General features: G+C 40.6%; 14 protein-coding genes across 14 annotated transcripts; 7 read left to right on the top strand and 7 right to left on the bottom strand.

Moving 5' to 3' along the window:
• Positions 1–132: 132 nt before the first annotated feature.
• SET1 (histone methyltransferase SET1) lies at positions 133–3,108 on the bottom strand (the record flags this gene model as incomplete). The annotated part of the gene is made up of 1 exon (XM_018131394.1): positions 133–3,108. The coding sequence occupies one exon, from the start codon at positions 3,106–3,108 to the stop codon at positions 133–135; it is 2,976 nt and encodes a 991-aa protein (XP_017986718.1).
• Positions 3,109–3,479: 371 nt separating this feature from the next.
• ORC6 (origin recognition complex subunit 6) lies at positions 3,480–4,730 on the top strand (the record flags this gene model as incomplete). The annotated part of the gene is made up of 1 exon (XM_018131395.1): positions 3,480–4,730. The coding sequence occupies one exon, from the start codon at positions 3,480–3,482 to the stop codon at positions 4,728–4,730; it is 1,251 nt and encodes a 416-aa protein (XP_017986717.1).
• Positions 4,731–5,071: 341 nt separating this feature from the next.
• Positions 5,072–8,011, top strand: NMA111 (Nma111p; the record flags this gene model as incomplete). The annotated part of the gene is made up of 1 exon (XM_018131396.1): positions 5,072–8,011. One exon carries the CDS (start codon positions 5,072–5,074, stop codon positions 8,009–8,011), a length of 2,940 nt encoding a protein of 979 aa, XP_017986716.1.
• A 214-nt stretch (positions 8,012–8,225) lies between these two features.
• MRP35 (mitochondrial 54S ribosomal protein bL35m) lies at positions 8,226–8,516 on the bottom strand (the record flags this gene model as incomplete). The annotated part of the gene is made up of 1 exon (XM_018131397.1): positions 8,226–8,516. The coding sequence occupies one exon, from the start codon at positions 8,514–8,516 to the stop codon at positions 8,226–8,228; it is 291 nt and encodes a 96-aa protein (XP_017986715.1).
• Positions 8,517–8,790: 274 nt separating this feature from the next.
• Positions 8,791–9,558, top strand: AW171_hschr31568 (HCL433Cp; the record flags this gene model as incomplete). Its single annotated transcript, XM_018131398.1, has 1 exon — positions 8,791–9,558. One exon carries the CDS (start codon positions 8,791–8,793, stop codon positions 9,556–9,558), a length of 768 nt encoding a protein of 255 aa, XP_017986714.1.
• A 274-nt stretch (positions 9,559–9,832) lies between these two features.
• TOM70 (protein channel TOM70) lies at positions 9,833–11,623 on the bottom strand (the record flags this gene model as incomplete). The annotated part of the gene is made up of 1 exon (XM_018131399.1): positions 9,833–11,623. The coding sequence occupies one exon, from the start codon at positions 11,621–11,623 to the stop codon at positions 9,833–9,835; it is 1,791 nt and encodes a 596-aa protein (XP_017986713.1).
• A 262-nt stretch (positions 11,624–11,885) lies between these two features.
• COX23 (Cox23p) lies at positions 11,886–12,248 on the bottom strand (the record flags this gene model as incomplete). Its single annotated transcript, XM_018131400.1, has 1 exon — positions 11,886–12,248. One exon carries the CDS (start codon positions 12,246–12,248, stop codon positions 11,886–11,888), a length of 363 nt encoding a protein of 120 aa, XP_017986712.1.
• Positions 12,249–12,448: 200 nt separating this feature from the next.
• Positions 12,449–13,936, top strand: NCS2 (Ncs2p; the record flags this gene model as incomplete). Its single annotated transcript, XM_018131401.1, has 1 exon — positions 12,449–13,936. The coding sequence occupies one exon, from the start codon at positions 12,449–12,451 to the stop codon at positions 13,934–13,936; it is 1,488 nt and encodes a 495-aa protein (XP_017986711.1).
• Positions 13,937–14,037: 101 nt separating this feature from the next.
• On the bottom strand, positions 14,038–16,512 carry DCP2 (decapping enzyme complex catalytic subunit; the record flags this gene model as incomplete). The annotated part of the gene is made up of 1 exon (XM_018131402.1): positions 14,038–16,512. One exon carries the CDS (start codon positions 16,510–16,512, stop codon positions 14,038–14,040), a length of 2,475 nt encoding a protein of 824 aa, XP_017986710.1.
• A 469-nt stretch (positions 16,513–16,981) lies between these two features.
• Positions 16,982–17,887, top strand: AW171_hschr31563 (substrate-binding domain-containing protein; the record flags this gene model as incomplete). The annotated part of the gene is made up of 1 exon (XM_018131403.1): positions 16,982–17,887. One exon carries the CDS (start codon positions 16,982–16,984, stop codon positions 17,885–17,887), a length of 906 nt encoding a protein of 301 aa, XP_017986709.1.
• A 332-nt stretch (positions 17,888–18,219) lies between these two features.
• On the top strand, positions 18,220–19,875 carry MLS1 (malate synthase MLS1; the record flags this gene model as incomplete). Its single annotated transcript, XM_018131404.1, has 1 exon — positions 18,220–19,875. The coding sequence occupies one exon, from the start codon at positions 18,220–18,222 to the stop codon at positions 19,873–19,875; it is 1,656 nt and encodes a 551-aa protein (XP_017986708.1).
• Positions 19,876–20,577: 702 nt separating this feature from the next.
• DMA2 (ubiquitin-conjugating protein DMA2) lies at positions 20,578–22,002 on the top strand (the record flags this gene model as incomplete). The annotated part of the gene is made up of 1 exon (XM_018131405.1): positions 20,578–22,002. The coding sequence occupies one exon, from the start codon at positions 20,578–20,580 to the stop codon at positions 22,000–22,002; it is 1,425 nt and encodes a 474-aa protein (XP_017986707.1).
• Positions 22,003–22,198: 196 nt separating this feature from the next.
• On the bottom strand, positions 22,199–24,205 carry AW171_hschr31560 (uncharacterized protein; the record flags this gene model as incomplete). Its single annotated transcript, XM_018131406.1, has 1 exon — positions 22,199–24,205. One exon carries the CDS (start codon positions 24,203–24,205, stop codon positions 22,199–22,201), a length of 2,007 nt encoding a protein of 668 aa, XP_017986706.1.
• Positions 24,206–24,946: 741 nt separating this feature from the next.
• BZZ1 (Bzz1p) lies at positions 24,947–26,839 on the bottom strand (the record flags this gene model as incomplete). Its single annotated transcript, XM_018131407.1, has 1 exon — positions 24,947–26,839. The coding sequence occupies one exon, from the start codon at positions 26,837–26,839 to the stop codon at positions 24,947–24,949; it is 1,893 nt and encodes a 630-aa protein (XP_017986705.1).
• Positions 26,840–26,872: the final 33 nt, after the last annotated feature.

The raw sequence follows: 26,872 nt of genomic DNA, 5'->3' as shown, positions 1-26,872 counted from the left end.
AGGCCTAATGCCTGTGAACGGTCGATGTATGTTATTTGTAGAGACTGATTTGACATTTTGAAGTATAAAAAAAAAAAATTTAAATCGTCGTTTGATATGTACTATATGGATACTAATAGTAAATTAAATGAATCAATTCAAGAAACCCTTACAGCTTGGGGCGCCACATAGACATGGCAACCTTTCTTGATCATCAGCTTCTCTTTCGAATTTGTAATCATAGGTCAATTCCTCATTCTGAGCAACATCTCGCAATGCATAGATCACAATTCTCTTTGTACCATCAACCTTTATGATCTTGGCGGTACAACTAGGCTCACAGCAATGGTTGATAAACCTTGCAATCCCTCCTCTCTTGGTGGCATCAATAACTGTAGATTCATCGACACGAAATAAGTAACTAGAACCTATGCCACTTTTCAGATACCGTCTTTCTCTCATTTCAGCGACAGGCTGACGAATTCTTTCTCCCACATACTCAATTATCATTTCCTTTGCAGCAATAGGTTCTAATGCGTATAAACCCCAGTTATGAATTGCAGACCTAGCAAAGGTAACAGGCTTTTTTCGTTTTGTTAGTTGGTTCAGTGATAACAGTTCTGATTCTGTTCCGATAGCAGCTTTTTGGGCATCAATGTCTTGCTGGAATCTGCGTTGTAATGCTCTATTCACTCTTGAAGACGATGGCTCTGGTGTATGGTTTTTCTGGTCTTTATTTTCCAGGTCACCTTTCCTTGGATCGCTACTATGAATATTGTCTCCGCTGTGGTGATTAACTGTATTCAGAGGTTGGAAGAGCTTACGTCTGTGGGGCAAGTAACATGATTTTAATTTGTCGGGGATCTTTCTAAAGCCTTCCGCTTTAAAGCATCCTGAAGCAGAACGTAGTTTTGGATGGAATGGAACATCGTTCAGTAACATTAATGCCTTTTTGCTGTTTTCCCTTTCCCTGTGATCTCTGTGAAGTTTCCAAGCATAGTACTCTATATTAGAGACAACGTTATAGGTTTCTTCTTCCTTGTAACCCAAGACTTTCTTCACAAGCTGTAAATCTTCAGCATCCTTAATAGATTGCTGTAACTCAACTATCGAAATTGGTCCATCTTTGCGCTCGAAGTCTGAAACCGGATAAATAGTTTCAGGTAATTGGCTAGCCAAAGGTCTATATTTCTCTGGGTAACTCATGAGCTCCTTCATCCTATCTTCCGACAGTCTAGCAGTTCCACTTTCGACTGAAACCGTTTTCGATGGCTTTACTGGAGATTCGAGTTTCAACTTCTTTAGCTCTGGTTGCTCGATTATATCGTCATGATAAATTTCGTCTTCATCAGAAGAGGAAGAGATGTCAAAGTCCGTCTCTTTAATTGTTGGGGCATGATTATCATCTCTTGATAATGAATCATAGTTTAAGAGATGAGCCATTGGGCTGCCATCTCCAGACAACATTCTATTTTTCGAAGCCTTTGCTGCTGATGATTCCCTTGAAGAATGCCTCTTCTTCTTTTCCAATTGCCTACGCTTATAAGATGTTCCATACAGATTGAAAATATCAAATGCAGCAGCAGATATAACATCTTGTTTAGTCTTCTCGGCTTCTTCTTGCTCTAGCTTCTTCTTTTCTTCCAAGCTTTTTTGTCTATTAGACACTATATCTGGATAGTTCGTAGGATTCAAAGTATCAAATATAGTAGGGCCTATTATTCTCCTTCTAATATCTTTATGCAGGGTACTTTTCAATTCTTTTATTATATGCCCATATGCTGCGTCAATAAATTCACTCACCGACGAATATGTTTTTGGGCCAGTATTATTATCATTACGAATTTTATTGATGTTGGCATGCTTTGTACTTGGCTCAATTAACAGGAATTTGATTTTCACAGGTGCTCTTCGTCTTCGGGACATTATAGATAGTTTGAGAGTTTCCGATTGTAAGCATCGCTTTGCTTCCGCTAGCCCTCGAAAGGTAATGTAAATACCAGTATGGTGCTCTATAACACGACACCAGTTATAGTTTTTTAAAGCATACTTGAAGTCCTCACTAGTAATTCCGTGTAAGAAGCAGAATTTCCCGGAAACACGAAGAACTGGTTTATTATCTACGATCTTCTCAAGATCTGGAGGTATTTTCAGAAGCAGGCTCGCCAATGATGAATTAGGTGGAGAAGACAACGACGGGGCATTAGAACTGTTATCATCGGGTTTGTTGTGCTTAGATTGTTCTTGTCGTAACTTTGCAGCGCGATTCTGATTTTCGTTAACAGATTTATCAATAGTTCTCTTCAAGATACCATTTTTATTCAATTTTACCGTAAACTTTATCCCGGAAACAAAATAGGGTTGCTTGGAAAAATGCTTCACCGCCTTGTATGCCGATTTGTAAGGACTGTCCATATTATTTTCATGTCCAGTGTATCGTATCAGATATATATTAAGTGGAAGAGCATTATTAGGGTCTGTGAAGCTTTCAAAATGAGCAATCTCTCCAAATGTACTAAAGAAGTTCTTAATAATAGAATCGTGAACCGAAGCGACTGCTTCCTTGTAAATTGGATATATAACAATTTCTTTCGGGGGCTCTGGGCCCACAGAATGCGAGTCGTACACTATTCTTGGCAGTAACGTCAGGGATGTCCTCACCTTCCTGTATGTCTTCGGAGATGGCTCCATGCTCCTGGGATCGCTCGCTTTCTCATAAGGACTTCGAGCCTGCCTAAACGCACGTACTTGTCCTGCAGTATTCTCATGCATAATCACATATCCTGTCGGTGGTAGCTTCTCATTATGCCACTTTTGCATCTTATTTTCATTTAGAAGTCTTTTAGTATTGACGTCAAAATAGTGAAATTTCTCTTTAAAACTTGATGAATTCCACTTCAAAATAGGTGTAGGCCTTTTAAATGGATCACTGTCGTTGACTATATTATCATTATCACGCCCATCATGCCTAATATGCTCGTAATCGTCATTTTCTCGACTAATGCGCTTTATACCATTATAATAACGATATGTATTCGGTCCATATTCATGCTGGCCATTTCTCGGCAGTGAGTTATCACTGTATCTGGAGTGGCCCGGGTAGTTCAAGTTATTGTAATAACCAACCATAGCCCTATTATAGAAGCTAATGTAGCTATAATACTTAGTAATAGTCGCTTCTGTTACTATATTCGTTATTTTAAAGGTGTTCGCTGAGTTTTACCTTAACAAATACGTATATGGTGATGTTCAATCACACGTGACTAGGCCGATTGAAGATGCATCGCAAATAACCAGTAATAGATAATATTGGACCTTTAGCAGGTGTTTATGCTAGCCATGATATTCGTAAAATCTAAGTATCTCTATTTAATCAAATTTTACTTTTCTTTTCCTCTGCGTATGTGATTGTAATAATCCCCTGATCTTCGCCCTCTCAATAACTGATACGCGAAGTGCGTTACAACGGCCGCTATTACTACAAACAAGTCAATATATTAATGTCTGTTAACCAGGTAAGGCAATGTGTAGGTGATGTAATGGGCATAGATCCAAAGGATACATCTTTGGACTGGCAGGCTGGGAAGTTAAAGAAGTTGACAAACACTACTACTACGCTCTATAATATCTCGTTGAATAAAGTGATGCTGAAGCAAAGTGAGGAGATAGCCCGTTGTCATATTTGTGCATATATTGCGGCTGAGAAATATACTGAGAAATATGAACCTGAGTTGCAGTACTATAGTGAGAAGGTTCCACTGGAACCCAAAAAGTTTTCTAAGATCGTTGGTCTTTTTAAACAGTCTCTATGGCAGTCGACGTCGCCTACTAGTTCGGTAAAGGAATATTCTGGGGCAAAGAGCTACGGTCCTGATGCAAGCCCGTCGCGATTTTCTGCTATTGATCCAGCCGAACTGAGAGAGCAGTTATTTCGGACGCCAAGGGTAGCGAACGCTTCCAGTCCGCGTGCTCTGCGAGGTGATATCAATCTTTCTCCTGATAAACCAGTTTCTCCCACCAGAACGAACCCAAGACGTAAGTTAGCGTTTGAAGAGGATGAAGAGGAAGATGGTGCGACTTATAGACTTTCGTCGTCTCCGATGAAATCTCCGCGGAGATCGATCTTCCGCGATGGCATAGAACCAGACCCTGAAGATACCGATTTTGACTCCCCAATGAAATCTCCAATGCGCTCTCCCTCGAAGTCTGCATCGACATCCCCGAGGAAGAAGCGTGGGGAGTACAATAAATGGAACATGTTATACAAAAAATATTACAGGATAACTATAGAGGAAATTATAGGTCTATGCAACCAATTCGAGATCCCCAGTAAGGTTGCATTCATGATTTTGGACTGCTTTGGAATGCATGCAACATATCTTGTGTATCCAGCACAATTGGTCTGCGGACTGGTCATGATCTGTTGCTTTACAATTTACAACCAGAAGAGGACCAATAACCCAGAAATAGACGACTACTTGCTACAAAAAATGTGTTCTCTTATGAGATCCAATGATACAAATGACGTTCTCGAGGCCATTAAGATTACAAAGGAACTGATAGATGGAGAGAAGTGGTATCGAGACCTAAAAGTCGAGTACGATTGCTATGACGGAGCTGACTTCAACAATAACATTGCAGTGCGTCTAGGAAATATGCTACAAAATACCAACCTTATTGTGAGTGATGAGCAGTTTACAGAGTGGAAGAAGAAGATATTAATGGATATTTCCCTCAGAGACAGTGCTTGATGGCATAGCAGTTAAAGTTTCACACTAAGGAGTCCCACAAATCATAAAGGAGGGTGTTTATTAGCGTATACTTATTCCAGAAGTTCATTTAACACCAGTAAATCCCCAAAAAGCTGCCAGTTTGGGCTTTACTCGTATTCTTCGTTGTGATTTTATGGTTCTTTTCTTCACGTAGCTGATGATGTTGAAAAAATTTGTATTTGCATGTAACAATAATGGTACTCGTACATGGAGAAGAGGTCGTTAAGAGTAGAGCTTTATTAGACAGCACATAACTTTAACGACGGTTATAAGTGATATTATTTCTTATTATCCATCATTCAGTTACAAGGTTATCTACAATGACTGTTCCTAGACTTAAGAGAGCGCATTCAAGCATGTCATCGTTTAATGACCGATCATCGAAGAGACATGATTCTAACCATAGCGAAATGGATAATGAATCCGATACAGAAATACCTGATGTCCATGAACCAGTGGTAGATTTATCTCTCAATCCTAAATGGCAAAATACTATAGCTGAAGTTGTTCAAGCTGTAGTTTCAATCCATTTTTCTCAAGTAGCATCATTTGATTGTGATTCCGCATTGGTGTCAGAAGCAACTGGCTTCGTCGTTGATAGTAAAATGGGTCTAATATTGACCAATAGACATGTTGTTGGAGCTGGACCGTTTGTTGGTTATGCTGTATTTGACAATCATGAAGAGTGTGATTTGACTCCAATATATAGAGATCCTGTTCATGATTTTGGCTTTTTAAAATTTGATCCATCTAAAATAAAATACATGAATATAAAAGCTTTGGAGTTGCGTCCTTCACTAGCTATTGTTGGATCAGAAATTAGGGTTATCGGTAATGATGCAGGTGAGAAGTTAAGTATTTTGTCCGGCTTTATTAGTAGGGTAGACAGAAATGCACCTGACTACGGTGAGCTCTCATACAATGATTTTAACACGGAATATATTCAGGCAGCTGCATCCGCTTCAGGTGGTTCAAGTGGTTCCCCTGTCGTGAATATAGATGGTTACGCAGTTGCTCTGCAGGCTGGTGGGTCAACAGAGGCGTCAACTGATTTCTTCTTGCCTCTAGATAGAATATTGCGAGCTTTGCGTTGCATACAGTCCAACACTCAAATAACAAGAGGTACTATTCAGACGCAATGGTTGTTGAAACCTTATGATGAGTGTAGAAGAATGGGATTGTCAGCGGAACGTGAAAGGATTGCGAGGAAGCATTCCCCTACTAAAATTGGCCTATTAGTTGCAGAGACAATATTAAGCGAAGGTCCTGCTGAGGGTAAGATCAAGGAAGGTGATATTTTAATTTCTATAAATGACCAGATGATAACTTCATTCATTCAAGTCGATTCTATCTTGGACGAAAATATTGGAAATACAATTAAGATATTAGTTCAAAGGAGTGGCGAAGATGTTTCCGTTGAATGTTGTGTTGGTGATTTGCATGCTATTACACCTTCAAGGTATGTTGAAGTTTGTGGTGCTACATTCAATGAACTTTCTTATCAATTGGCAAGGTTTTTTGCTATACCTGTTAAAGGTGTATTTCTCAGTAGTGCAACAGGTTCTTTCAATTTTGACACAAATGAAAAAGTTGGATGGATTGTCGATGAAGTAGATAACAAACCTACTCCTAATTTAGATTCATTCATCGAAGTCATGAAGAATATTCCAGACTGTTCAAGGGTTACTGTTAGATACCATCACTTGATTGACCAGCATTCTTCACATGTGGCAACAGTTTTCATAGACCGTCACTGGTTTACCGAATTCAGGCTCTATGAAAGAAACGACGAAACCGGTATTTGGGACTACACCAACTTAGGAAATGTAATTCCTTCGCTACCATTAAAACCACAGTCAGCGAAGTTTATTGACCTACCAGTTAGTAATCCAAAACTTGCGAAGTTGTCAAGAAGTTTGGTTACAGTATCGTCAACGGGACCTATTCCCATCGATTCACTTGAGCCTGAACAGCGGAAGGGATCTGGTCTTATTATTGATACCCAACACGGCTATGTGCTAGTATCCAGAAGAATTGTACCCTACGATTGCCTTGATGTTTTTGTCACATTTGCTGAATCCGTTATAATCCCTGCCTCCGTGGAATTTTTGCATCCAACTCAGAATTATGCTGTTGTTAAATATGATCCAGCCCTTATTATAGCTCCCTTGGAATCTGCGCGAATTGCAGACGTAAGGTTGAAACGTGGAGATAAAATTCAATTTATTGGATGTACCAATAGCTTCAAAACTGCTTCTTGTGAAACTACAGTTACGGATATATCTTCTTTGAGTATCCCTTGCAATATGGTTCCAAGGTATAGGGCCACTAACTTAGAAGCAATCTCTATCGAATCAAGTATCGGATCAAGATTCCAGTCGGGAATTTTGGCTGACGATGACGGCACAGTTAGAGCCCTTTGGCAAGCATTTTTGGGTGAAAAACAGGATGAGAAAGATAAAATATATCTAATGGGTTCTGATCTTGTGGATATGGCAGATGTTATCAACATCTTTAGGAATGGTAAGAAGCCCCGTGTAAGTATTGTAGATGCTGGGTTTGGATCAATTTCAGTGCTACAGGCAAGATTTAGAGGTGTTCCTGACGAATGGATCACCAGGATGGAAAATGAATCTGAAACTAGGCTACAATTCATCGCCGTAACAAGAGTTTCTTATACTAAAGAAAAGGAAAAGCTTGAAAATGGTGATGTTATTCTCTCGCTCAATGGTAACTTGGTTAAACACATGCGGGATCTACAAGGGATAGTTACCGCTACCGACGATCCTCTCGTGGAACATATACTTGACTTCAAAGTCGTGAGAAAAGGCAAAATTGTGGACTTAAAGATAAAAACAGTAAACATAGAGGAGACATCTAAACTGGCTATTTTTGCAGGATGTATTTTGCAAGCTCCTCACCATGCTGCCAGACAAGCAATGCAGAAAATACCAAATGGTGTATATTGTACTTACAGAGGTGAATCATCCCCAGCCATGCAATATGGAATTGCAGAAACGAACTTTATTACACATATTAATGAGATAGAGACACCCAACATAGACAAATTCCTCGAGGTTGCCAAAACTATTCCAGACAATACCTACTGTAAATTGCGTTTAGCCTCCTTCGACAACGTTCCATTTGCCATTTCGCTGAAAACATCTTACCACTACTTCCCCACCAGCGAACTTGCCAAGGACCCCGTAACAGGAAAATGGATTGAACACCATTACAATCAGACTCCTGCAGCAAATTAAGTGACAGTTTTTTAAAACCGATGTAAAAACCTGTATATGTACGTACATCATTAACTATTTTTTAATAGACGCTCTGCTAAATTCTCCACGGTTTTAGCTCAGAGTAAGCTTAAATTAAAACCCCAAAAGCAATTGTATATAAAGGCTCATTGCAATTCAGAATATGTACATGATGGTAAATAATTTAAACAGTTCCGATAAGTTCATCTAATTTTTAATGATATGGTAGAAGTCTTTTCAGCCGCCTTACGTGAGAACTGTGAGCTGAAGCACTTCCAGATAAGGATTTTAGGTATTTCTTGCCCCAGCCAGTGCTACCATGACTTCTACCTGGTATCCCTCTTTTGAAACCACCAGCAGTTTTTCTCCATCTTTTCGCCGTACCTTTATGTGTTTTCATCATAGTTCTAATAAATACTAAACCTATCTGTGAGCAGCCTAAAAATTGGCCTCTTCCAAAACTGAAAGACGTCGCCGTCAATGGGCGTAGCACACCAAAAGTCATCGCAAAGTGGGCTCACGTTTGTAATTGACCTAAGTCTAATCTGCATTATCGTACAGTCGATTAAAATTTTATAATTCTCATCGCCTTCTTCGTACATTATGACTGGTGATGTTTAATACTCATTGTCACTTTGCAGCGTCAGTGTCAGCCACAATGAGGTTAATATTTATAAGTAATCATATATAAATATACAATTGCTGCAAACTTGAAGGTTTGGGATCATTTTAGGATAATTTCAATAATTTTTAACGGTAGTAACGATTGCTAAGATAAAATGTTGCAGACAAGGAATAGAGGAAATGCTGACAGCGATATAAAAATGATGTCTATTATTGAGGATTCGGAAGATGAAAAAAAACTAAGCTCAACAGAACCTACAGTCCTAGCAGTTAGTGAAGTGGATTCAGATGATGATAATGCATCGCTTGGATCAGCGAGAGATTCATTTCCCGATTGGCAGAAATTAGTTTATGAACGGCTTACGGCTAGAGATCAAACTATAATGAAAGCTATTATTCTTAATTTTGAAAAGACAGGAATTGTTGATTTATCAAATATTAATTCCGGCTTTGTTGATAGTTTTAGATCAGCTTTCCTCGACACCAGGACATATTTGCAACGGAAAGGGTGTATTGATGAGAATAAGGTAAAGGAATATTTTGGGATCACAAGTATGGTTAGAATATTATCAGGAAGGGCGTTATACGAAGAACCCATATGTAGCGCCGAGCTTCTAAATAAGTTGAAGCAGGCATCTGAGTCGCCACTTCATTCTATTGATTTGATAAAGCCAACTGTTCTTCCACCGTATGAAAACGAAATCCCGCTTGTTGACCGTATTACACAGTATGGTCTTGGAGATTCCGGTTCAGAAGATAAGTCTAGTGACAGTATTGAATACGGCTCTGACCAACTTCCATTTTTAGTCAATGAATTTGATTTACCAATATCAGGCCCCCAAAGCCCTGTTAAGAAGCGTAACAGTGCAGACGCCGCTAAAGAAGAAAATGGCAGCAGCAGTAAAAGACCGAGAGTAGCCTGAGCCTTTCTCATCAAATGAATGCAAATAACGATAGATAAGTACACAAACTTAGCATGCTAACATGGGATGGAATAGCAGCTTATGTCGACAGTATTTAAAATACACTAAAAAGGCCAGTTATATAGCCCCTAATATTCTAATTGTCAACGTGGTTAAGTAGTAGATGTTCAAACTATGTGCGGGCTACGATAATGAAGATATATACAGACATATAAATGGTACTTTGGTTGCGTACATCAAAAATTGGAGAAAGTCAAAATATTAACTCTATGGTTCAGACAACAACCCCATGTGCACGATAAGCATCCAAAGTTTCCTGAATTTTGGCACTCATCAATGGGTCGGCTCTGATTCTCTTTTGGATCTTAGCCGCTTCCGCAAACGTAGTTGCTTGCATCTTTTCATCGAAGGCTCTGGCCAAATCAGCTGCTTCTTCAAATAATTTAATAGCTTCGTCTACTTCTTCTTGTTGTAATTTGAGTTGTGCTAATCCAATCTTAGCTTGCTCAGATCTTGGGTCCCTTTTACATGCTTCTTCAAATAAAGCGGTAGCTTCGATAAAGTTTTCGATTGATGGTTGTCTGGCAGCAACAGTGGCCTTTCCAACCAATGGCGCAACACCAACATGAATACAGTCTTGAGCGTCTTCTAGCTTTCTAGCAAACTCGTATTCCTTCAAGGCGCTTTCTAGGTCACCCTTGTCAGAGAAAATTTCAGCGTAAAAGTTTGGAACTTCTGGAGCAGTAGGGAACTTACGTCTTGCCTCACTGAATAAAGTCTCACAGTCTTCAAACTTGTTCTCGCGGTAGGCCAAGCAAGCTAACTGGATGTAAGGGAAAATGTTGTCCGGGTTGCATTCCTTAGCTTTTTCGAAGTCCTTCCCAGCCTTTTCAAACTGTTGAGTGACAAAATACATTTGACCACGATGGTAATAAACGGCAGAGCTGTTTGGATCCAATTCCAACGCCTTTTCGAAACAAGTAGTGTAATCTTTGGTTTGACCCCTATCAGCCATGATCAATGCCATGTAAATGTAGGAGTTTGGTCTTGGGTATAAATCAACAGCTTGTTCCAAAATCTGGTGAGCTTCCAATGGTTCATTCTTCAAAAACTTAAAGATACCAACGTGCTCTAGAGCAATGGCTAACTTTTGCTTCAAAGCAGCATCATCAGGGTTCTTTGCGTGAGCTTCACGTAGAAGTTCTGCAGCCTTTTCGAAGGTTTCGTCAGCAACTTCGTATGATCCAGTCTTCCTTTCATTCAACTTAGTTAAAGCTTTTAGTAGCATTTGGTCAGCTGTGGAGGACTCATCGTAGTTTTCGAAAGAGGTCTCGGATGGGAAAATAGCAAAGAAAGAAGCCAAAGAAGTATTAGATGGAAGTTGGTGTTTCTCACCATCAGCAAGCTTCTTCTTTACAACTTCCATAGCCTGCTTGTTCATATTTCTTTCAAGAACAGGCTCTATAGCTTGCGCACTATATCCGCCGTAAAGAGAAACAGCAGACAAGTCTAACATAGCATCGGCGTAATTACCTAAGGTTTCATTAGCATTAGCACGTCTCAACAAACATTTAGTATAGTCAGGCTTCAACTTCAAGGCCTCCGTAGTATCTTCAATGACTTTTTCTAATTGGTTTAGAGGAACATAACATGCAGATCTGTTAGAATAGAAGACCGGATCCTTATTTAACATTAAAGCATAGTCGTAATACTTGATAGCTTGTTCGTACTGCTTCTCTTTGAAACATTCATTACCCTTATCTTTGAGTGCCATCGAGTACTTTTGCTTTTGTTCTGGAGTAAACGAATCTAGCCCAGAAAGATCAGGTTCCCCATTTTTGTCAACAGGATACTTCTTCTTGTTAGCCTTCTTCTTCTTTTTCTTACTGGGCTTAGATTCAGTAGTTGTGGCGCTCGAAGATTCACTCTGACTTGAAGTGCCTTGCTTTTGCAATTGTTTGTAGTAGTAGTAAGCACCGATTGCAGATGCACCAGCAGCAGTAGTGGCGATAATCGCCGTCTTGTTTCTAGATATAAATCCAGTAAAAGAGCTATCAGAAGACATATTAGTAGAACTAACTGATTACACTGGGCCTTTAGAGAGTTAAAATCTGCTATTTACGCGATTATGTACCTTATATCTAAGATGTTTGTTACGATTGAAAACTGGTGAAAATTTTTGTACTCAGTGTCCGGTAAAGCGCCCCCATTGCAAAATACCGGACAGATTATAGAGAGCACAAGACTATACTTGAATATAAGCCGTTATTAACCTTTAGATAGCTTTATCAGGTGTTGCGGCCAACTATTCTATACCAGCCATATTCTTATTGCCATTTTGACCTATCTTCTCTTCTAGATTTGAGCCACTGTTTCTTACACTCTCTGTATGCATCAAAATATGCGTAGCAAAGCTTACGATCGTAATTGTTTCGCTCTAGGCACTTTATAGACATCTGTGCAGATTCCTGGCAGGGATCGTAGTAACGACTTGCTCCTTTATCAACAAAACTAAACCTGTTTAACGGGGATTCGGGGTCATCTGGGTAGAATTTGTAGGAAGAGGTATCATTTAAGTCTGGAGTAAAATTGATAGGCTTAGGATCTATCTTAGAGCTATCTAAGGTGATTTTGGAAGACTCCTTGTCATTTGTCTCTTTCTTCGGTGGTTGGCTGTCTTGAGCTGTCATTGGACGTATAGTTTAGAACAGACGGAAATGCTAAAAGGAAAAGTTGGAACCTCTAAGTAGATAATCTTAATCAGCGGCTAATATTAACCGGCAAGCGTATGGCAGTATCTGGCTTTGCGATCCTTCCTTGCTCTGTATAGTCGGTATGTGTGTTAATACAGTACAAAGTTTACACGTGACTGGTCATTTTGAAAGATGCGATGAGATGGGCTTCATTGAAAATATGTAAGTCAGTTACGAAATCTTATCAAACGCATAAAAGATCGCTAGTTAGTGCTATGGTGGAAGCTGAAGTATGTCAGAGATGCAGTTTGAATGCCTGCACGGTCGTATCTAGAAAGACACGGTTCTGTGATGACTGTTTTACCAAATTTGTGTTTTTAAAGCAAAGAAAGCAGATGATGTCCGATGATTTCTATCAAAATGTGTTTAAAGTGCTTTATGCTGATAAAATAAGGTCAGCAGAAGAAGCTGATCTGGAGAATCAGAAATCTAAAATCCTGGTGCCGCTTTCTCTTGGCTCATCCTCTTTAGTTGCTCTGGATATCCTAAACGATACTTTAAGTGAGCAGAAACAATCGCATGGGAAAAAGGCCGGGTTCAAAGTGGATGTGCTGATATGCTACTTAGGCGAAGAATTCGAAGTTATTACTAAATTGGTTACCAAACTAAGATCGGAGAGGTTTTCCACTAACTTGGACTGTATGCAATTCCACTTTGTGAACCTAGACCAATATTTCAGTGAAGCAGACGAGCTGCATAGTATCCTTCTACATCATGTGCATTATACTGCAAAATATATCGAAAGTCATGATAAATATTGTCTGAGTGATATATTGCAGCAATTATCGAATAATTCATCCAGAGCAGATCTTATTAACATAGTAAGAACCTATCTTATTAAAAAATATGCTTCTCAAAATGCTATTAAAGCCATTCTCTGGGGACACTCTATGACAAAACTTGCCGATGAAGTCATTTCACTAATTGTAAAGGGAAGGGGTTCAGAAATTGCAGATTTATTTGATAATTCGTCATTGGATATACAATACGGTTCTAGTTTTAAAAACCTACACCCGTTGAAAGATGTGCTACTATCAGAAATCGATGCATATGCCCACATTCTCAAGCTGGAGAAATACATATACAATTATACTGTACGTGATACGCTACTGGTCAATAAATTTGTCTCCTGTGACAGTACCTCTAATCCAGTTAAGATGCCGAAAAACTCTACTATCAATGAATTAGCTAGACAATACTTTGACGATATTGAAGAGGATTACTCGAACGTTATTTCTACCGTTGTCAGAACGGGGAGTAAGTTGGGCAATCCTCCTTGCCAGCTTGAGGAGAAACAGAGATGTTCGGTGTGCAATAATGATCTCTATTTGGATGCCAGTCGTTGGTTAGAATCAATTACAATTAATGAAGGGCACCCCACTGAAAGCAGCGAAGAAAAAGAATACTATAGATTATGGAAGGAGCAGCAACAAGCGGCTTGCGCGGAAAAACAATCGCTAGAGGAAAGCATTTGGGAAGAAGGTAAGAACACTAGTATATGTTACGGTTGCATTGTGATTCTAAACAGCTTGGATAATAGAACATTGCATTGGCCCAGTTCAAACCATGATGTTACAGCTGAAGTACTAGAAGAGTTTGTGATAGCAGACGACGATGAGGAGTAACTTATTTGGATGGTATGTATTTAATATCACTTAGAATATATATTAGGAAAATAAAAAGTTTATATACAGCAATACTTTTGATCACTAACCTGTTAGTTATATTATTTCCTATTCAACATTTCTAACAGTTCAAGTTTATCTGTCGAAATAACACCTGTGGGTTCTGCTGAGGTCGAGAAAGTTTGTTGGATTGTTTGTACATCTTCTTTATCCTCTTTCCTCATTGAAATTGACGTTGTAAAATGTTGAGGTTGCTGTTGGAGCGGACTACGCCGTTGGGGTGATAAATTAACAAAGGGTAAATGGGATACATTATCGGTAGATATATTAGAGACAACAGTAGTTGGAGTCGTCATGGAGCTATTTGCTTGCTCTGAATTAACATGTGGACGTTTCAAAAGCTGTAATAATTCATGTGATTCCTCCTTCTTATTCGTGTTCTTTGTTTTCAAAGGTTCTTCTCCGTCATCCGTCCTTTGGCTAACGGCAAACAAAGGATTGCCGTAGGGACCAACATTTGGTTTTTGTAGTATTGACAACAACTCTTTGGCGGAGTTGCTTGGCAAAGAATGCTGGTTATTAGGACCCCTGGAATCCTTTAAAATTGCCAGTAAATCGTTTCCAGATGCAACTGATTGCTGCGATTCCGGGCCCTTTTGGTAGGCATCAAATCCGTCTTTAGAAATGAATGAATCTCCTTCTATGGATGGTGAAGTGGTTGGCTTCACGTATGCTGTAATTTTTTCACCGCGCTTCAACAACTTGAATTTCGGTTTTCCTTTACTCTTCTCCGTCTGTGAGGATGTGGTAGATGATCTATCATTGTTATAGTTCACATGAGACACATTGTCTAAAGAAATTCTATCAACACTAGGGATAATACCCTGAATATTCTTGCTTCTGCTTTCATCGCTATTAACAAATGCAGGTTGTATCACGGATTCATAACGTTCTTCCTTATTTACTTCTTCTGGTACCAACTTATCCTTGTCCTCTTCTGAAGTTTTTTCATCATCCTTTTTATCCTCACAATAATCCTCAAAAACCTCATACTCGTCACTACTGTGATCATGAGATGCCTTTTCCTGTAATGAAGTCTGTCGTGAAATTACAGGGGCTTCCTGGTTGATATTTGCATTTCTCATTATAGTTGTAGAGGATTTCTGTTCAGTTTCTGAACTACCATTTTGATTAGTGGTGGTCATATTTACACTGCTCGTTTCTGATCCACGAACATCATTAGGCTTTTCCTTCGGGTTAGTCTTTAATATTTTCAATAGTATCTTTGCTGAGCTTTCTTCTGAAACAGTCTCCGATTTCTTAGGATTCTTTAAAAGATCTAATAATTGCTTGGAGCTCTGTTCCGTCTCTTCCAGCATAGTTGGCTTCACAATTGGGGTCTGTGGTGGTTGGGAAACAGAAGTCACCGGTTGTGTTCGCTGTGATAATTGTGGCGCCGCATGCAAAATCTGTTGAGGTTGGGAAATAAGTCCAAATGTAGCCTGAGGGAACATCCCCTGTGGGAAACCATGAACAAATGGGAATGGGTTAAAAGCATGCGACCCCGCCATTATAGTTGGCGTGAAAGGGAAGATTGCTCCTCCAAAAGCATTCGCCGCGACAGGTATCTGACTGGTTGCAGTTGATGGCGATACCACCGTTGCAGGCGCTGAAGTTGACATAGAAGTCTGGGATTCATCATCTATCAACTGCATGTGCTCCTTTTGTCCAACAGACGACTGTAACATGTTCAATAGTTCCCTGCCAGGATCTGCACTCTCCTCGTGTGACCCGATACCCAAAAGCAACTTCAATTGCTCCTCCGCATACTGTTTGAGCTGCTCCTCGGTCTGCACCTGCTTCTGTTTCTTCACCCAAAGGGATAAGGGCTTAACCATCGAATTCAACAAATAATATTTAGTATTTGACTTGTAAATAGATTTCGACAATCTCCAAAAGTCTCTCCATTCAATCTTTTCAATCTCATTCCTTACTTGCGGCTTAAATTTAAAGTCCTGTGGCACTCCTTTAACAAGGTATATCTTGTAGTTCTTCCCACCTATATTCCGCTCGATATACTGATCTTCATCAATATAATTGGTAAGGTCAAACCCAATCTCCTCCATTACTTCACGGATACAGCAATGAACATCATCTTCATCCTTACTAATTTTTCCTCTAGGAAACGACCAGGATTCCGACTCCATACCTTTCACCAACAATATCTTGTTCAAGTTCTCATTAAAAATGGCCGCTCCACGGACAGGAATCGACTTCTTATACTTCGAAAACTTTTGCAACGCTTCATCAGGGTTGACATCCTGCCATTTCCAGATTAATGGACATAATGAAATAACATACGATGCAAAGGTTTTAATTTTCAAATTTGGTAAATGTGGATTCGTAAGCTTAATAAAGTCGGTATAAAACCAATGTGCTTCTTCAAAATGAAATAATGCTCTTTCAATAGTAGCTAAATCTTCCGGTGGAACATTTATGATAAACCTTACAAGCAGATCCTCTAATGCTCGTTCAAATGAGACGCAGTCTAGTGGGCTTCGTAGAGGCAAAGACATAATTTAAAAGTGATGATAGTCCTTATAAATGCGATCAATAGCGCAATATCCTCTTGTATTATTACTTATCCTTTTTTTCTATTTCTTGTTGTTTATGTTAATGTAGTAGAATTAATAAATCATTAAAATCGTGAGGACTGAAACGAGGTAAAAAATATTGCCGAACTTTCCTGTTCAGAAAATTTAACTTGAAAAATTTTAGGGCGTTTATTTATATAACAGTACAAGAATAGCGGAGTTTCTATAGCCCATTATCGGTATGCAAATTATCGCAGCCTTTGACTTTATAATTGCTTAAGGTATTCTATATATGTTGTCTATATTATACTCCTACGGCTGTGAACTAGGGGATCTCAGAATTACTTCGTGTGTAGTGATTTCGTACCTTGAAATGCCCTCTTATAGTAAGCTGAACGCTACGTAACAGGCTTGTTAGTACAGCACATGCAGAGACTGTTTAAGCACCAAGATGAAATCCATACGTGTAGGCTATATTCCTGAGCACTTCAGCACCCCCTTATTGTTTGCACAGCAGAAGGGCTTTTTTGCGAACCAAGGGGTGGAGGTGGACCTAATCCAGTACCCTAGTGGTTCCGGTCACCTTATACAAGCGCTCACGTGCGGTGATCTTGACATTGCTGTAGGCCTCACAGAGGCTTTTGTGCGTGGCATTGCAGATAAAGACCAGGGTGCTGAGGCTGTCTACCAGCTAGTCGGTACGTACGTGAAGTCTCCCCTGAACTGGGCCGTCTCCACCGGCGCTCAGCGCAACGACCTTGTCGACCTAAAGCAACTAGAGGGCTCCAAGATTGGCGTGTCACGTGTGGGTAGTGGATCTTACGTCATGAGCTATGTCCTGGCACTAGATAACAAGTTCCAGCAGCCCTTCCAAGACCATGTCGTGTGCGACACTTTTGCTAATCTCCGAGCCGCCGTCAATAACAACTCTGTTGACGCTTTCCTCTGGGAGCACTTCACGTCTAAGAAGTACTACGATAACGGCGAAATTAAGAATATCGGCAATATTTACACCCCATGGCCATCCTGGGTAATAGTCAAGAGCAAAAGCCTAGAGAGTGAATCTGTTCGGGCTTTCACAACCGCAGTTTCTGAGGGCATTGTTTACTTTAATGCACACAAACAAGAATCGTTAGATCTTATTGTTAATTCTTTTGACTACTCTAAAGAAGATGCGACTGCGTGGTTATCTACTGTTGAGTTCCATGTTCCGTGTCATACCCTTGGTGACCGTAACAAGGTCATTGACAATACATTACGTGTGCTCAAGGCGGCTAACGTTTTAAAGCACAAGGACGATCCAGAGCTCATTCAGACCAACCTGCAAGGTGGGATCTATGAATTGACGCCGAAATAATTTGGTCATTCACGTGCGCGGAAGTAGGCTCTTATTTTCCGTTTGACCGATTGCCGCTGGTACAATCGGAGGAAAGTAATTTGATGCGAGCAGTGAGCTTATAATTGCGGACGAATGCGTATATATGATGAACGTCTGAATAATGGTTTCAAGGACCCCTTCGACCTAATTCCGAGCCTTTAACTAATAATGAAGCATGACAATGTGTAGTCATGTTTACAGTCGTATCCTTTTTCTATAAAAGGAGTGTTGTGTAAGTAGTGTATGAAGAAATAGACTATTACCTGCTGTAGTTGAAGATCTACTGATACTGCAATAACAAAAAAGGGACAATGGTGAAGAGAGGACTAGACAAAGTTGAGGTTTTGGGATATATCGATGACGAGCCCAAGTTCAAGCCCTCCCACACTACAGTTGCGGACCTATTTAATAAGGAAGCACTCGAGTTTGTAGTGCTATTACATAGGACTTTTAATGAGAGACGCAAGGCGTTACTTGAGAATCGTGTGAAGTTTCAGGAAAAACTGGCTTCTGGTGAAGCGGTCTTCGACTTTCTACCAGAGACAAAGTTTATTAGGGAAGATCCAACGTGGAAGGGTCCTCCTTTGGCCCCTGGACTTATTGACCGTTCGACGGAGATCACCGGACCTCCACTCCGTAATATGCTGGTCAATGCGTTGAACGCGGCTAATGTCAACACCTACATGTGCGACCTGGAGGACTCTCTAGCGCCTACATGGCAAAACATCACGTGGGGCCAAGTGAACCTTTACGATGCTATTAGGGATCAGATTAATTTTTCAACTCCGCAGAAGTCTTATAATCTAAGAGATAAAGTGGCTAAGTTGCCCACATTGATTTTGCGTCCTCGTGGTTGGCATATGGTTGATAGCCATATTGTCGTTGATGGGGAGCCTATCAGCGCATCGCTGCTTGATTTTGGTATTTACTTCTTCCACAACGCGGTCAAACTAGTGGAAATCGGTAAAGGACCATACTTCTATCTACCTAAAATGGAGCACCATCTGGAGGCCCGTTTGTGGAACGATGTGTTTAACGTGGCTCAAGATTACATAGGGATGCGGCGCGGAACCGTGCGCGCTACTGTGCTCATCGAAACCCTGCCAGCGGCCTTTCAGATGGACGAGATTATCTGGCAACTGCGTGACCACTCCTCCGGTCTCAACTGTGGTCGGTGGGACTACATTTTCAGCACTATCAAAACCCTAGGTAGAACTCCGGGCCATATTCTTCCTGACCGTGACCAAGTGACTATGACTTCCCCCTTCATGGATGCTTACGTCAAACTTCTGATCCGTACCTGTCACTCACGGGGCGTCCACGCCATGGGTGGTATGGCAGCTCAGATCCCAATAAAGGATGATCCTGTCGCAAACGCACAGGTCTTGGCAAAGGTCAGGAACGATAAACTCCGCGAATTGAACAACGGGCACGACGGGTCCTGGATCGCCCATCCTGCTCTGGCCTCCATCTGTAGCGAGGTGTTCGAAAACATGGGTACGCCCAACCAGATTCACTACATCCCGGACGTCAAGATCACTGCTGCAGACCTCACAAACACCAAAATCGAGGGCGGAAAGGTCACACAGGCTGGCGTAGAGAAAAATATCGACGTGGCCCTCCTCTACATGGAAGCATGGATCAAGGGTAACGGCTGTGTCCCAATCAACTTCCTCATGGAAGACGCTGCAACAGCAGAAGTCTCCCGTTGTCAAATAAATCAATGGGTCAGTGCAGGTGTTATACTCGACGATACAGGAAAGAAGCTAACCCCAGAATATATAAGGCAACTGTTACACCAAAGGATCGACGCCTTGGCACGCCAAACCCCTTCAAACAAGCTATCAATTGCAGCGTCATACCTGGAGCCAGAAATTACAGGGGAGCGCTGCTCGCCATTCCTAACAACCCTTATCTACGAAGAGGTTGTTACCTTAAGAAGGCGCGGCCAAGATTTCAAGCTCTAGGTCAACTAGCTAATTGTCGCACTAAATACATTTACCTACTTTATACAACTTAACATACATCGCTAATAGGCCTCTGCACATCCTTCTACGGCAACGCTCAAAACAGAAACAATCCCGTTTGCACGTGACCTCGAACCGTAAATCGACACGTGATCGCTGCGTGCCTTTCTGTAGTGATGCCAAGTACAAAAAATCTCCGTAATTTCCCCAAACGGCCGCAAAGTCAAACAGCCTCCAAACAAAATGGTCATAGGCTAAAACACCAAAGCAATCACGGAGTTGGTAAAATAAAAAATATGTTCAAAAACACAAATAGTATTTTACCAAAATACTGAAATTTTTTGATTCATCCTGTAACAAAAACCTCGCCACCAGGTTTTGAAATTTACACTAAAAGGTTAAAATTATTAGGAAAAATCCTCAACATAATAAACATAAAACAATATTAAAAGCTAATTACTAATTTATACAATACTATTGATAGCTATAATAGTTAGTATCTCGTTTCTTAGATTTATTATTAGTTTTTTAATTATTATTTATTGTCTATTATTTTAAAAAAAAATTTTAAAAAATTAAAAAGAAAAAAAACTTTATCACCAAAGCTCAAACGCATTAATATAATACGGCAACTGGTCATAAAACGTTAATAGTAATAGTGGGTTGAAGACAGGTCCCTGGCGCAGCTGTTATACTCATATCATGACTGGCGAGTCACAGAGAAGACGTGGTCAAAGTTTTAATACTCTCTTGACTTCTTTTGGCATCAGACAACAACAAGCAAGCGAACCCGCTTCGGCAAACAACAGCCAACACGGCTCACAACCTGTTGATATACACTCAGTTTCCAACCATTTACCATCCCATGTAAGTTCTGAGTCAAATTTAAATTCTACTGCTTTAGAAACGCAGAATAGCGCAACAAACAACGGGGGTATTGTAAATTTAACTAGTATGCTCGGAACCACCCCTTTTGATCCTGACGACCCCCATCAGGCTGGTACTGTGGGTACTATCAATTCAGCAACACTAGTTCAACATTCGGTGCACCAGGTTGTCTCGCAGCTTCCTATTACATTAGTCCTTGGTCAACCAGAGCAGTCTGCTGATAACAGCGGCAACCATAACATAGCATCTTCTGCTTTTGACAGTAAAGAATCCAGCGCTACATCGCTTAAGAATGTTCGTCACTTCATCTATCCAGCTACTCCGCCTAGTGACGCTAAGAAGCTCTACTTGGACTTGCCGCAAGATGGAAGAATGGTAGAGCCGTCGGATGAGCATACTATAAAATTACGCAAGGACAAAAATGGTTTGTTTTCGCTTCGTTTAACACCTTTCATAGACCATTCAGCCTCGAATAACCCTGGATTGTTTTTTGACCCCATAGTTCGGACGGCTGGACCCACTTCTCAGTTAGTGATTGGGAGATACACGGAGAGGGTCCGTGAAGCGATCGGCTCGTTACCAGACCAATTTCATCCTGTTGTATTTAAAAGTAAGGTGGTATCTCGTACTCATGGGGTTTTCAAAGTGGATGAACAAGGGAACTGGTACGTCCGCGATGTTAAGTCTTCTTCAGGCACATTTTTGAACCACCAAAGATTAGCGCAGGCGTCGGTGATGTCGAAGGACTTTCCTTTGAAAGATGGGGATATTCTACAACTGGGCATGGATTTCCGTGGGGGGACAGAGGAAATTTATAGATGTGTAAAAATGAGAGTTGAGCTAAACAAGTCATGGAAAAGAAGGGCAAACGCATTTAACAAGGAGGCTCTAGCGCGTCTAAGGAATTTGCAAAAATTGACCGTCGGGCTGGAAGAAGAAGACTGCTCAATCTGCTTGTGCAAAATAAAGCCATGTCAAGCTGTTTTCATATCACCGTGTTCCCATAGTTGGCACTACCAGTGTATACGCCGTTTGGTCATGACACAATACCCGCAATTCGTGTGTCCCAACTGTAGATCTTCATGTGATTTAGAAGCTAGTTTGGATTCGGATGATGATGATGAGGAGGAGGACTGCGAATATACGAACGAGGACATTGCTATCGATTCGCAAGACCGCAGTCCGGTAGCCATGGCTATTCAAGAAGAGAATGAGGAAGATATACAGATGATGAGCTAACTAATCTTCACAATAATAGTAAAAAGCACAGATCCCCACTGAAATATTAGATTGTGTCAATGATTTACTGTAATGAATAAGTTTTTAAAGATATAATCTCCTTTTCCGGTGTTTTGCATTGTCTTTCATAGCATCTCTACACAAATTAAAAAGTGGGCATAGTCATCAATGACCTCGTTTACATATCGCAACGATACTAACTAGTTGTGTCTTGCAGCATGTCCTGCTCGTCTGCGCTGTCGACTAGCCTTAGTAGGACTTCTTTTAGTGCCTTTTGGCCCAACTCATACTTATAAAGTTCGTGTCCTCCTTCAGCAACTTTCCATTCTTCAGTCTTGCCAGATATCCGCGTAAGTTCTCGCTGCCATTGGCCCCACATTTTGTTCTTCTTAATCATGTCCCTGCTAGTAACAACACTAGTAGGAATATGTGTTAGCCTCTCATGGCTATTAACAACATCGTTGAAACTTAAAACAGGGTTTGTGATTGCTTCTAAAAACTTCGTTCTCAAATACTTCCCCTGGTAGATCATGTCGCGTCCTAATAGTCGTTCTCTGCTGCCGCGATGTGCAATGAGCCATGAAGTTTGTAATTTTAGACCAATGGTTGATAGTATTCCCCTCCACCAGGTAGAAACTCTGTATGGTTTGCGGATTTCAGAAGGTATCTTCGGCCTAAAGTCGGGGTCATAATAATCTCCGGGTATTGGACTCATGAAATGACTGTTCAGTAACATGTTTTCATGCCATGATTCAATTAACATCATACCCTTAACCAAGTCTGTATTCTTCGCTGTAAATACCTGTGTTACTAAGCCTCCCATATCATAGCCAACTGCAATAAATGGTCCAGTTATATTGGCTTCTTTTAGTAATGCGTATTTGAGACCTTCCGCTGTCAGTCCTATAGAAATAGGCGCTGGTGGAGCATCTGACAACCCATAGCCTGGGCGGTCATATGTACAGTACCTATCGATACGGTTCATGGAGTACAAGTCTTGAATCCATTTCATCGAAAGGTACCCAGTATCTGCACCTCCATGTTCGTATAGCACTATTGGTTTCAATTGCCTACCTGACTCTGAAGAGTTGGCATATACATCACCATAGCACCTGATGTGGAGCTGGTACGTGTGATCCTCATTTGCCCAATGTAATGCACTCCAATTATCTGAAGTTGCGGACGCTTGCATGCTATTTATTAGGTTCCTAGCCCGATGAAGATCAACAGCATGTAAGAAATTGTTAAGGGTGAACAAAAGAAGGTATCCCATCAACACAAGCTTAATCATGTTCTGCGCACCAGCAAAGCTCCAATCCTTCAAAGCTGCCGTAGTGGTTTTCCATGCACTGCGACCTTTGTTAGTGTGTCTCTCCCTGTCACTATAGTTTTTGAATGTATACAAATACCATTCAAATAATGCGCTGACGGCAAAAGAAAATGCTACCCATAAGTAGGTCATAACGCCAACCTTTCCCATCCTAGTCCTCGTATACCTGGTACAAACAGCAATAAATAGATTTAGTAGCGTCAACCCACAGAGTATCATATTCGCATACTGCTCAACTTTGGAATACTGCCCTATTCGGCTTAATAAGTAAGTCATTATATTTGCAATCATAGAGATGAAGATCAAAGCTATGTCTTCAAATCCCGCCGTCCTGTTATAATTCATAAAACTGATATTAAAGAGGTAGTCGCTGATAAATGCAGCAACAAGCCATACACTGCTAATAACTACCAATATAACCATAAGTAGCCTCCAATCACGCATAAATCTCTTGTACTTCCTCCTATCATCGTACTCATCATCTCTTAGATATACCGAATCATCAATACCTTCACCATTTTCATTATTTTCATTTATCCCATAACTACTTATACTCCCGTAGTTAATAGGTTCATTTAGTTTCCTTGCTGCAGGGTTTTTTAGTCCAGTATCCGGACCCGGGCTGTTTGATTTTGACCTTTCGCCCTCAACGGATGAACCAATACCCCTGTTAGACTCCTGCTGCCCCCCAATACCATAGGAGTGATTATAGCCGTTCGATTCCGACTGGTTTCCATAAAGACCCTGTCTTGAAGCACTATCAGTATTGTTAAAATTTCCAACAAACCCACTGTCAGGGGAAGGATCGCCTAGCAAGTTCTCAGATTTGATTGATTTCACACTGCTATTAACAGGACCATCTGCATTAACCATCCCGTCCAGAATAATTTCAAATTAAACACTTACAACACTATAACACTGTTATAACTCTGAGAGTAAGTGTGTGTTTTTTTTATTAGTAAACTTCCGTTAATTCTGGGGTATTAATAGGTATCCCTTAATAATCAGGACAGCAATAAAACATAGATGTTTATTTATATAACCGATTAAACTCGTCTTAAATAGTAGATATAATTCAGGTTAATTTACTTTTTGCATAATAAATTCCACTGGATGAAACCCGTTGACACTTTTGCCCCTAATTTTTTATTTGTTTCGCATGTTCTTCTACGGTGACAGCGTGATTAATGAACTTAGAAATATTAACATCAGCTTTAAATTAGAATTTAGGAGTTCTACGACCCCTGGAATCTCGTTGCATTGTTAGTAGTTAGTTACGGTTAGAACAGAAAGCAACTCAACTATAAACTTAGTTTTGTTGTGCTTATACCTTTAGTTTTATTGTGTTTATGCTGCATGTAATAGAGCATATGTCTATATTACCGTACAAAGCATACATATATATCTATAAATGATAGAAATATACAACTACTTAACAGTTGAGCTCATGGTAGCCCTTGCCTGTTGTTTATAACGAACCCGTTTCCTTTGAATATGAATTTGGTAGACTAAAGTCAATTTTGTAACTTAAAACTTACCATAGCTACTACAAAGTTATTTGATGAAAGATCATAACATCAACGTACATAGAACATAACTCCAATATAAACATCTTCAGTTACAATACTCACTAGGGAACAACCCTTTATTACCATTAATCTCACCATAAGTCCAACCGTTGCCAATGTCATTTTGCAACACCTTAATGACATCGCCTGCACGGATGCTTATTTCATCATTATCCTGTGCACTGTAATCGTAGATGGCAGTGACAACCTTTGCCGAAAGATCCTTTCCTTTCCTTGGAGGTGGTGCCTTAGGAGGTGGTTTTGCACTGTGCTGTGGGCTTCCTTTGATCTCTACATAGCTAGCTGGGACAAGGCCTTCAAATCCAGTCGTAACATTCTTGATCTTTACCCAGCCCGAGCCGTTATCCTGCTGAAGTAGTACGATGGAATGGCCTGGAGCAACCGTAACCTCATCTACATCTTGCCTTGTGTACTGATATAGCACACGGTTACCACTCTTAGGTCCATCATCGTTAGTGATGGACATGAGTGATGCGCCGTCTTCTATGGATGAGCTGTTCATAGCAGATGATTCTGCGCTCTGGGTACGACCACGTTTCCCCCTAAAGATGTGCATTGAGTGGTGTTTTGGAGACAGCTTCGATGTCACGTCAACGGACATCTCAGATACATCATCTCCACCGCCTGAATTCCTACCGTTGGCCCCATTTCTCTTAAACATTCCGACCATTCCTGCCTTTTTCGATTTCCTAGAGAGATCGATACCCTCAATATTCAAGTCCCGATGTTTTCCGACGTTATTCTGGATAGTTTCCATCTCCACTTCGGCGTCTAACTTGGCGGTTTCGTGCGTTGTGAAGGAAGCAACCGTACTCAAGTACTTCTTCAACAACTCCTGGAACTCGTAGGGGTCTACCGCGTCGCTACCCTTCATCTCCTGCTTCTTCTTGTTTAACTGAGTAAGCGTGGCCATCTCGTCATGCACCACAAGCTGCAAACGATTATAAGAATTCTGTGCCTTGGCTAACCTAATCTTCAAGTCGTGTAGTTCAATATCGGAAGACAGTACAAAGTTATCGTCGTCATGCCATACAGAGGAAGGTACAAACACGAAGTCATCAGGCTCCTTCCACTCTCTAAAATTATGCTTAATGAACATTGAGGTGTCCAAATGAGGAAAGTTCTGGGTTACCACCGCATCTATATTGTCTAATTTCTTGTCGACCTTTTTGTGCATCTCTCTCTCCAAGGTGCCCGCCTTCTTCCAAATAGTGTTCAAAACCCGTATCCTCGACTCATTCAAATCTTGTAACAAGTCCAGCGCCTCTGGAACATCTTGAAAGTAATATTTATCCTTAAGTCTATTAGCCTGGTTAATTTGGATCAAGTAATCGTTCTTGGCAATATTCATCTCGTGCTCCCGCGCCTCGACTTTCTTCTGCGCCTTCCCAGATGAACCTGCCTTGGTATGCTTTGCTCGAGCAGCCTCCATAGCTTGACAACTATCGTCATACTTCTTCTTCGACTTCTCTAAGCAACTATATGCGTAATCACGCTTGTTCACAAGTTCATGGTTAAACGCATCGATAGTTGCAAGCATTTGGTCGCACCGTTTTTCCAACGCAGTTAAGTGCTCTGCAACCTGAGTTTGAAACTCCTTAGCAAGCTTTTTATGGTCTTTCGAGATAGATTCAGTTTGAGTAAGAACTTCGTTCCATGCAACCTGTGAAGCTGCTTCTAATGATCCGGGCGTTACGGTAGGAGTTTCACCGACAGAAAGTATCACAGTTGCGTTCGTCTTTTTAGTAAAGAAGTCCTTAGTCAAGATAGATAGTTTATCTCCATATTCCTTCTCTATTTTAGCTCTTTCACGATAAAATGAGGATATATCTTGTAACCATTTCGTGTTACCAATAACCCATTTACGGGTTTCCGTATAAGAATCCTTTAAGTCATTCCCTATTGATATATTCAACATGCTCAAATGAAGATAATGAATGATGCTAGAGCT

Source organism: Eremothecium sinecaudum, chromosome III (assembly GCF_001548555.1).
Source record: "Eremothecium sinecaudum strain ATCC 58844 chromosome III, complete sequence".
Lineage (NCBI taxonomy): Eukaryota > Fungi > Ascomycota > Saccharomycetes > Saccharomycetales > Saccharomycetaceae > Eremothecium > Eremothecium sinecaudum.
Note: the sequence above shows the minus strand (reverse complement) of the source record. Positions and strands in the feature narration are given on the sequence as shown.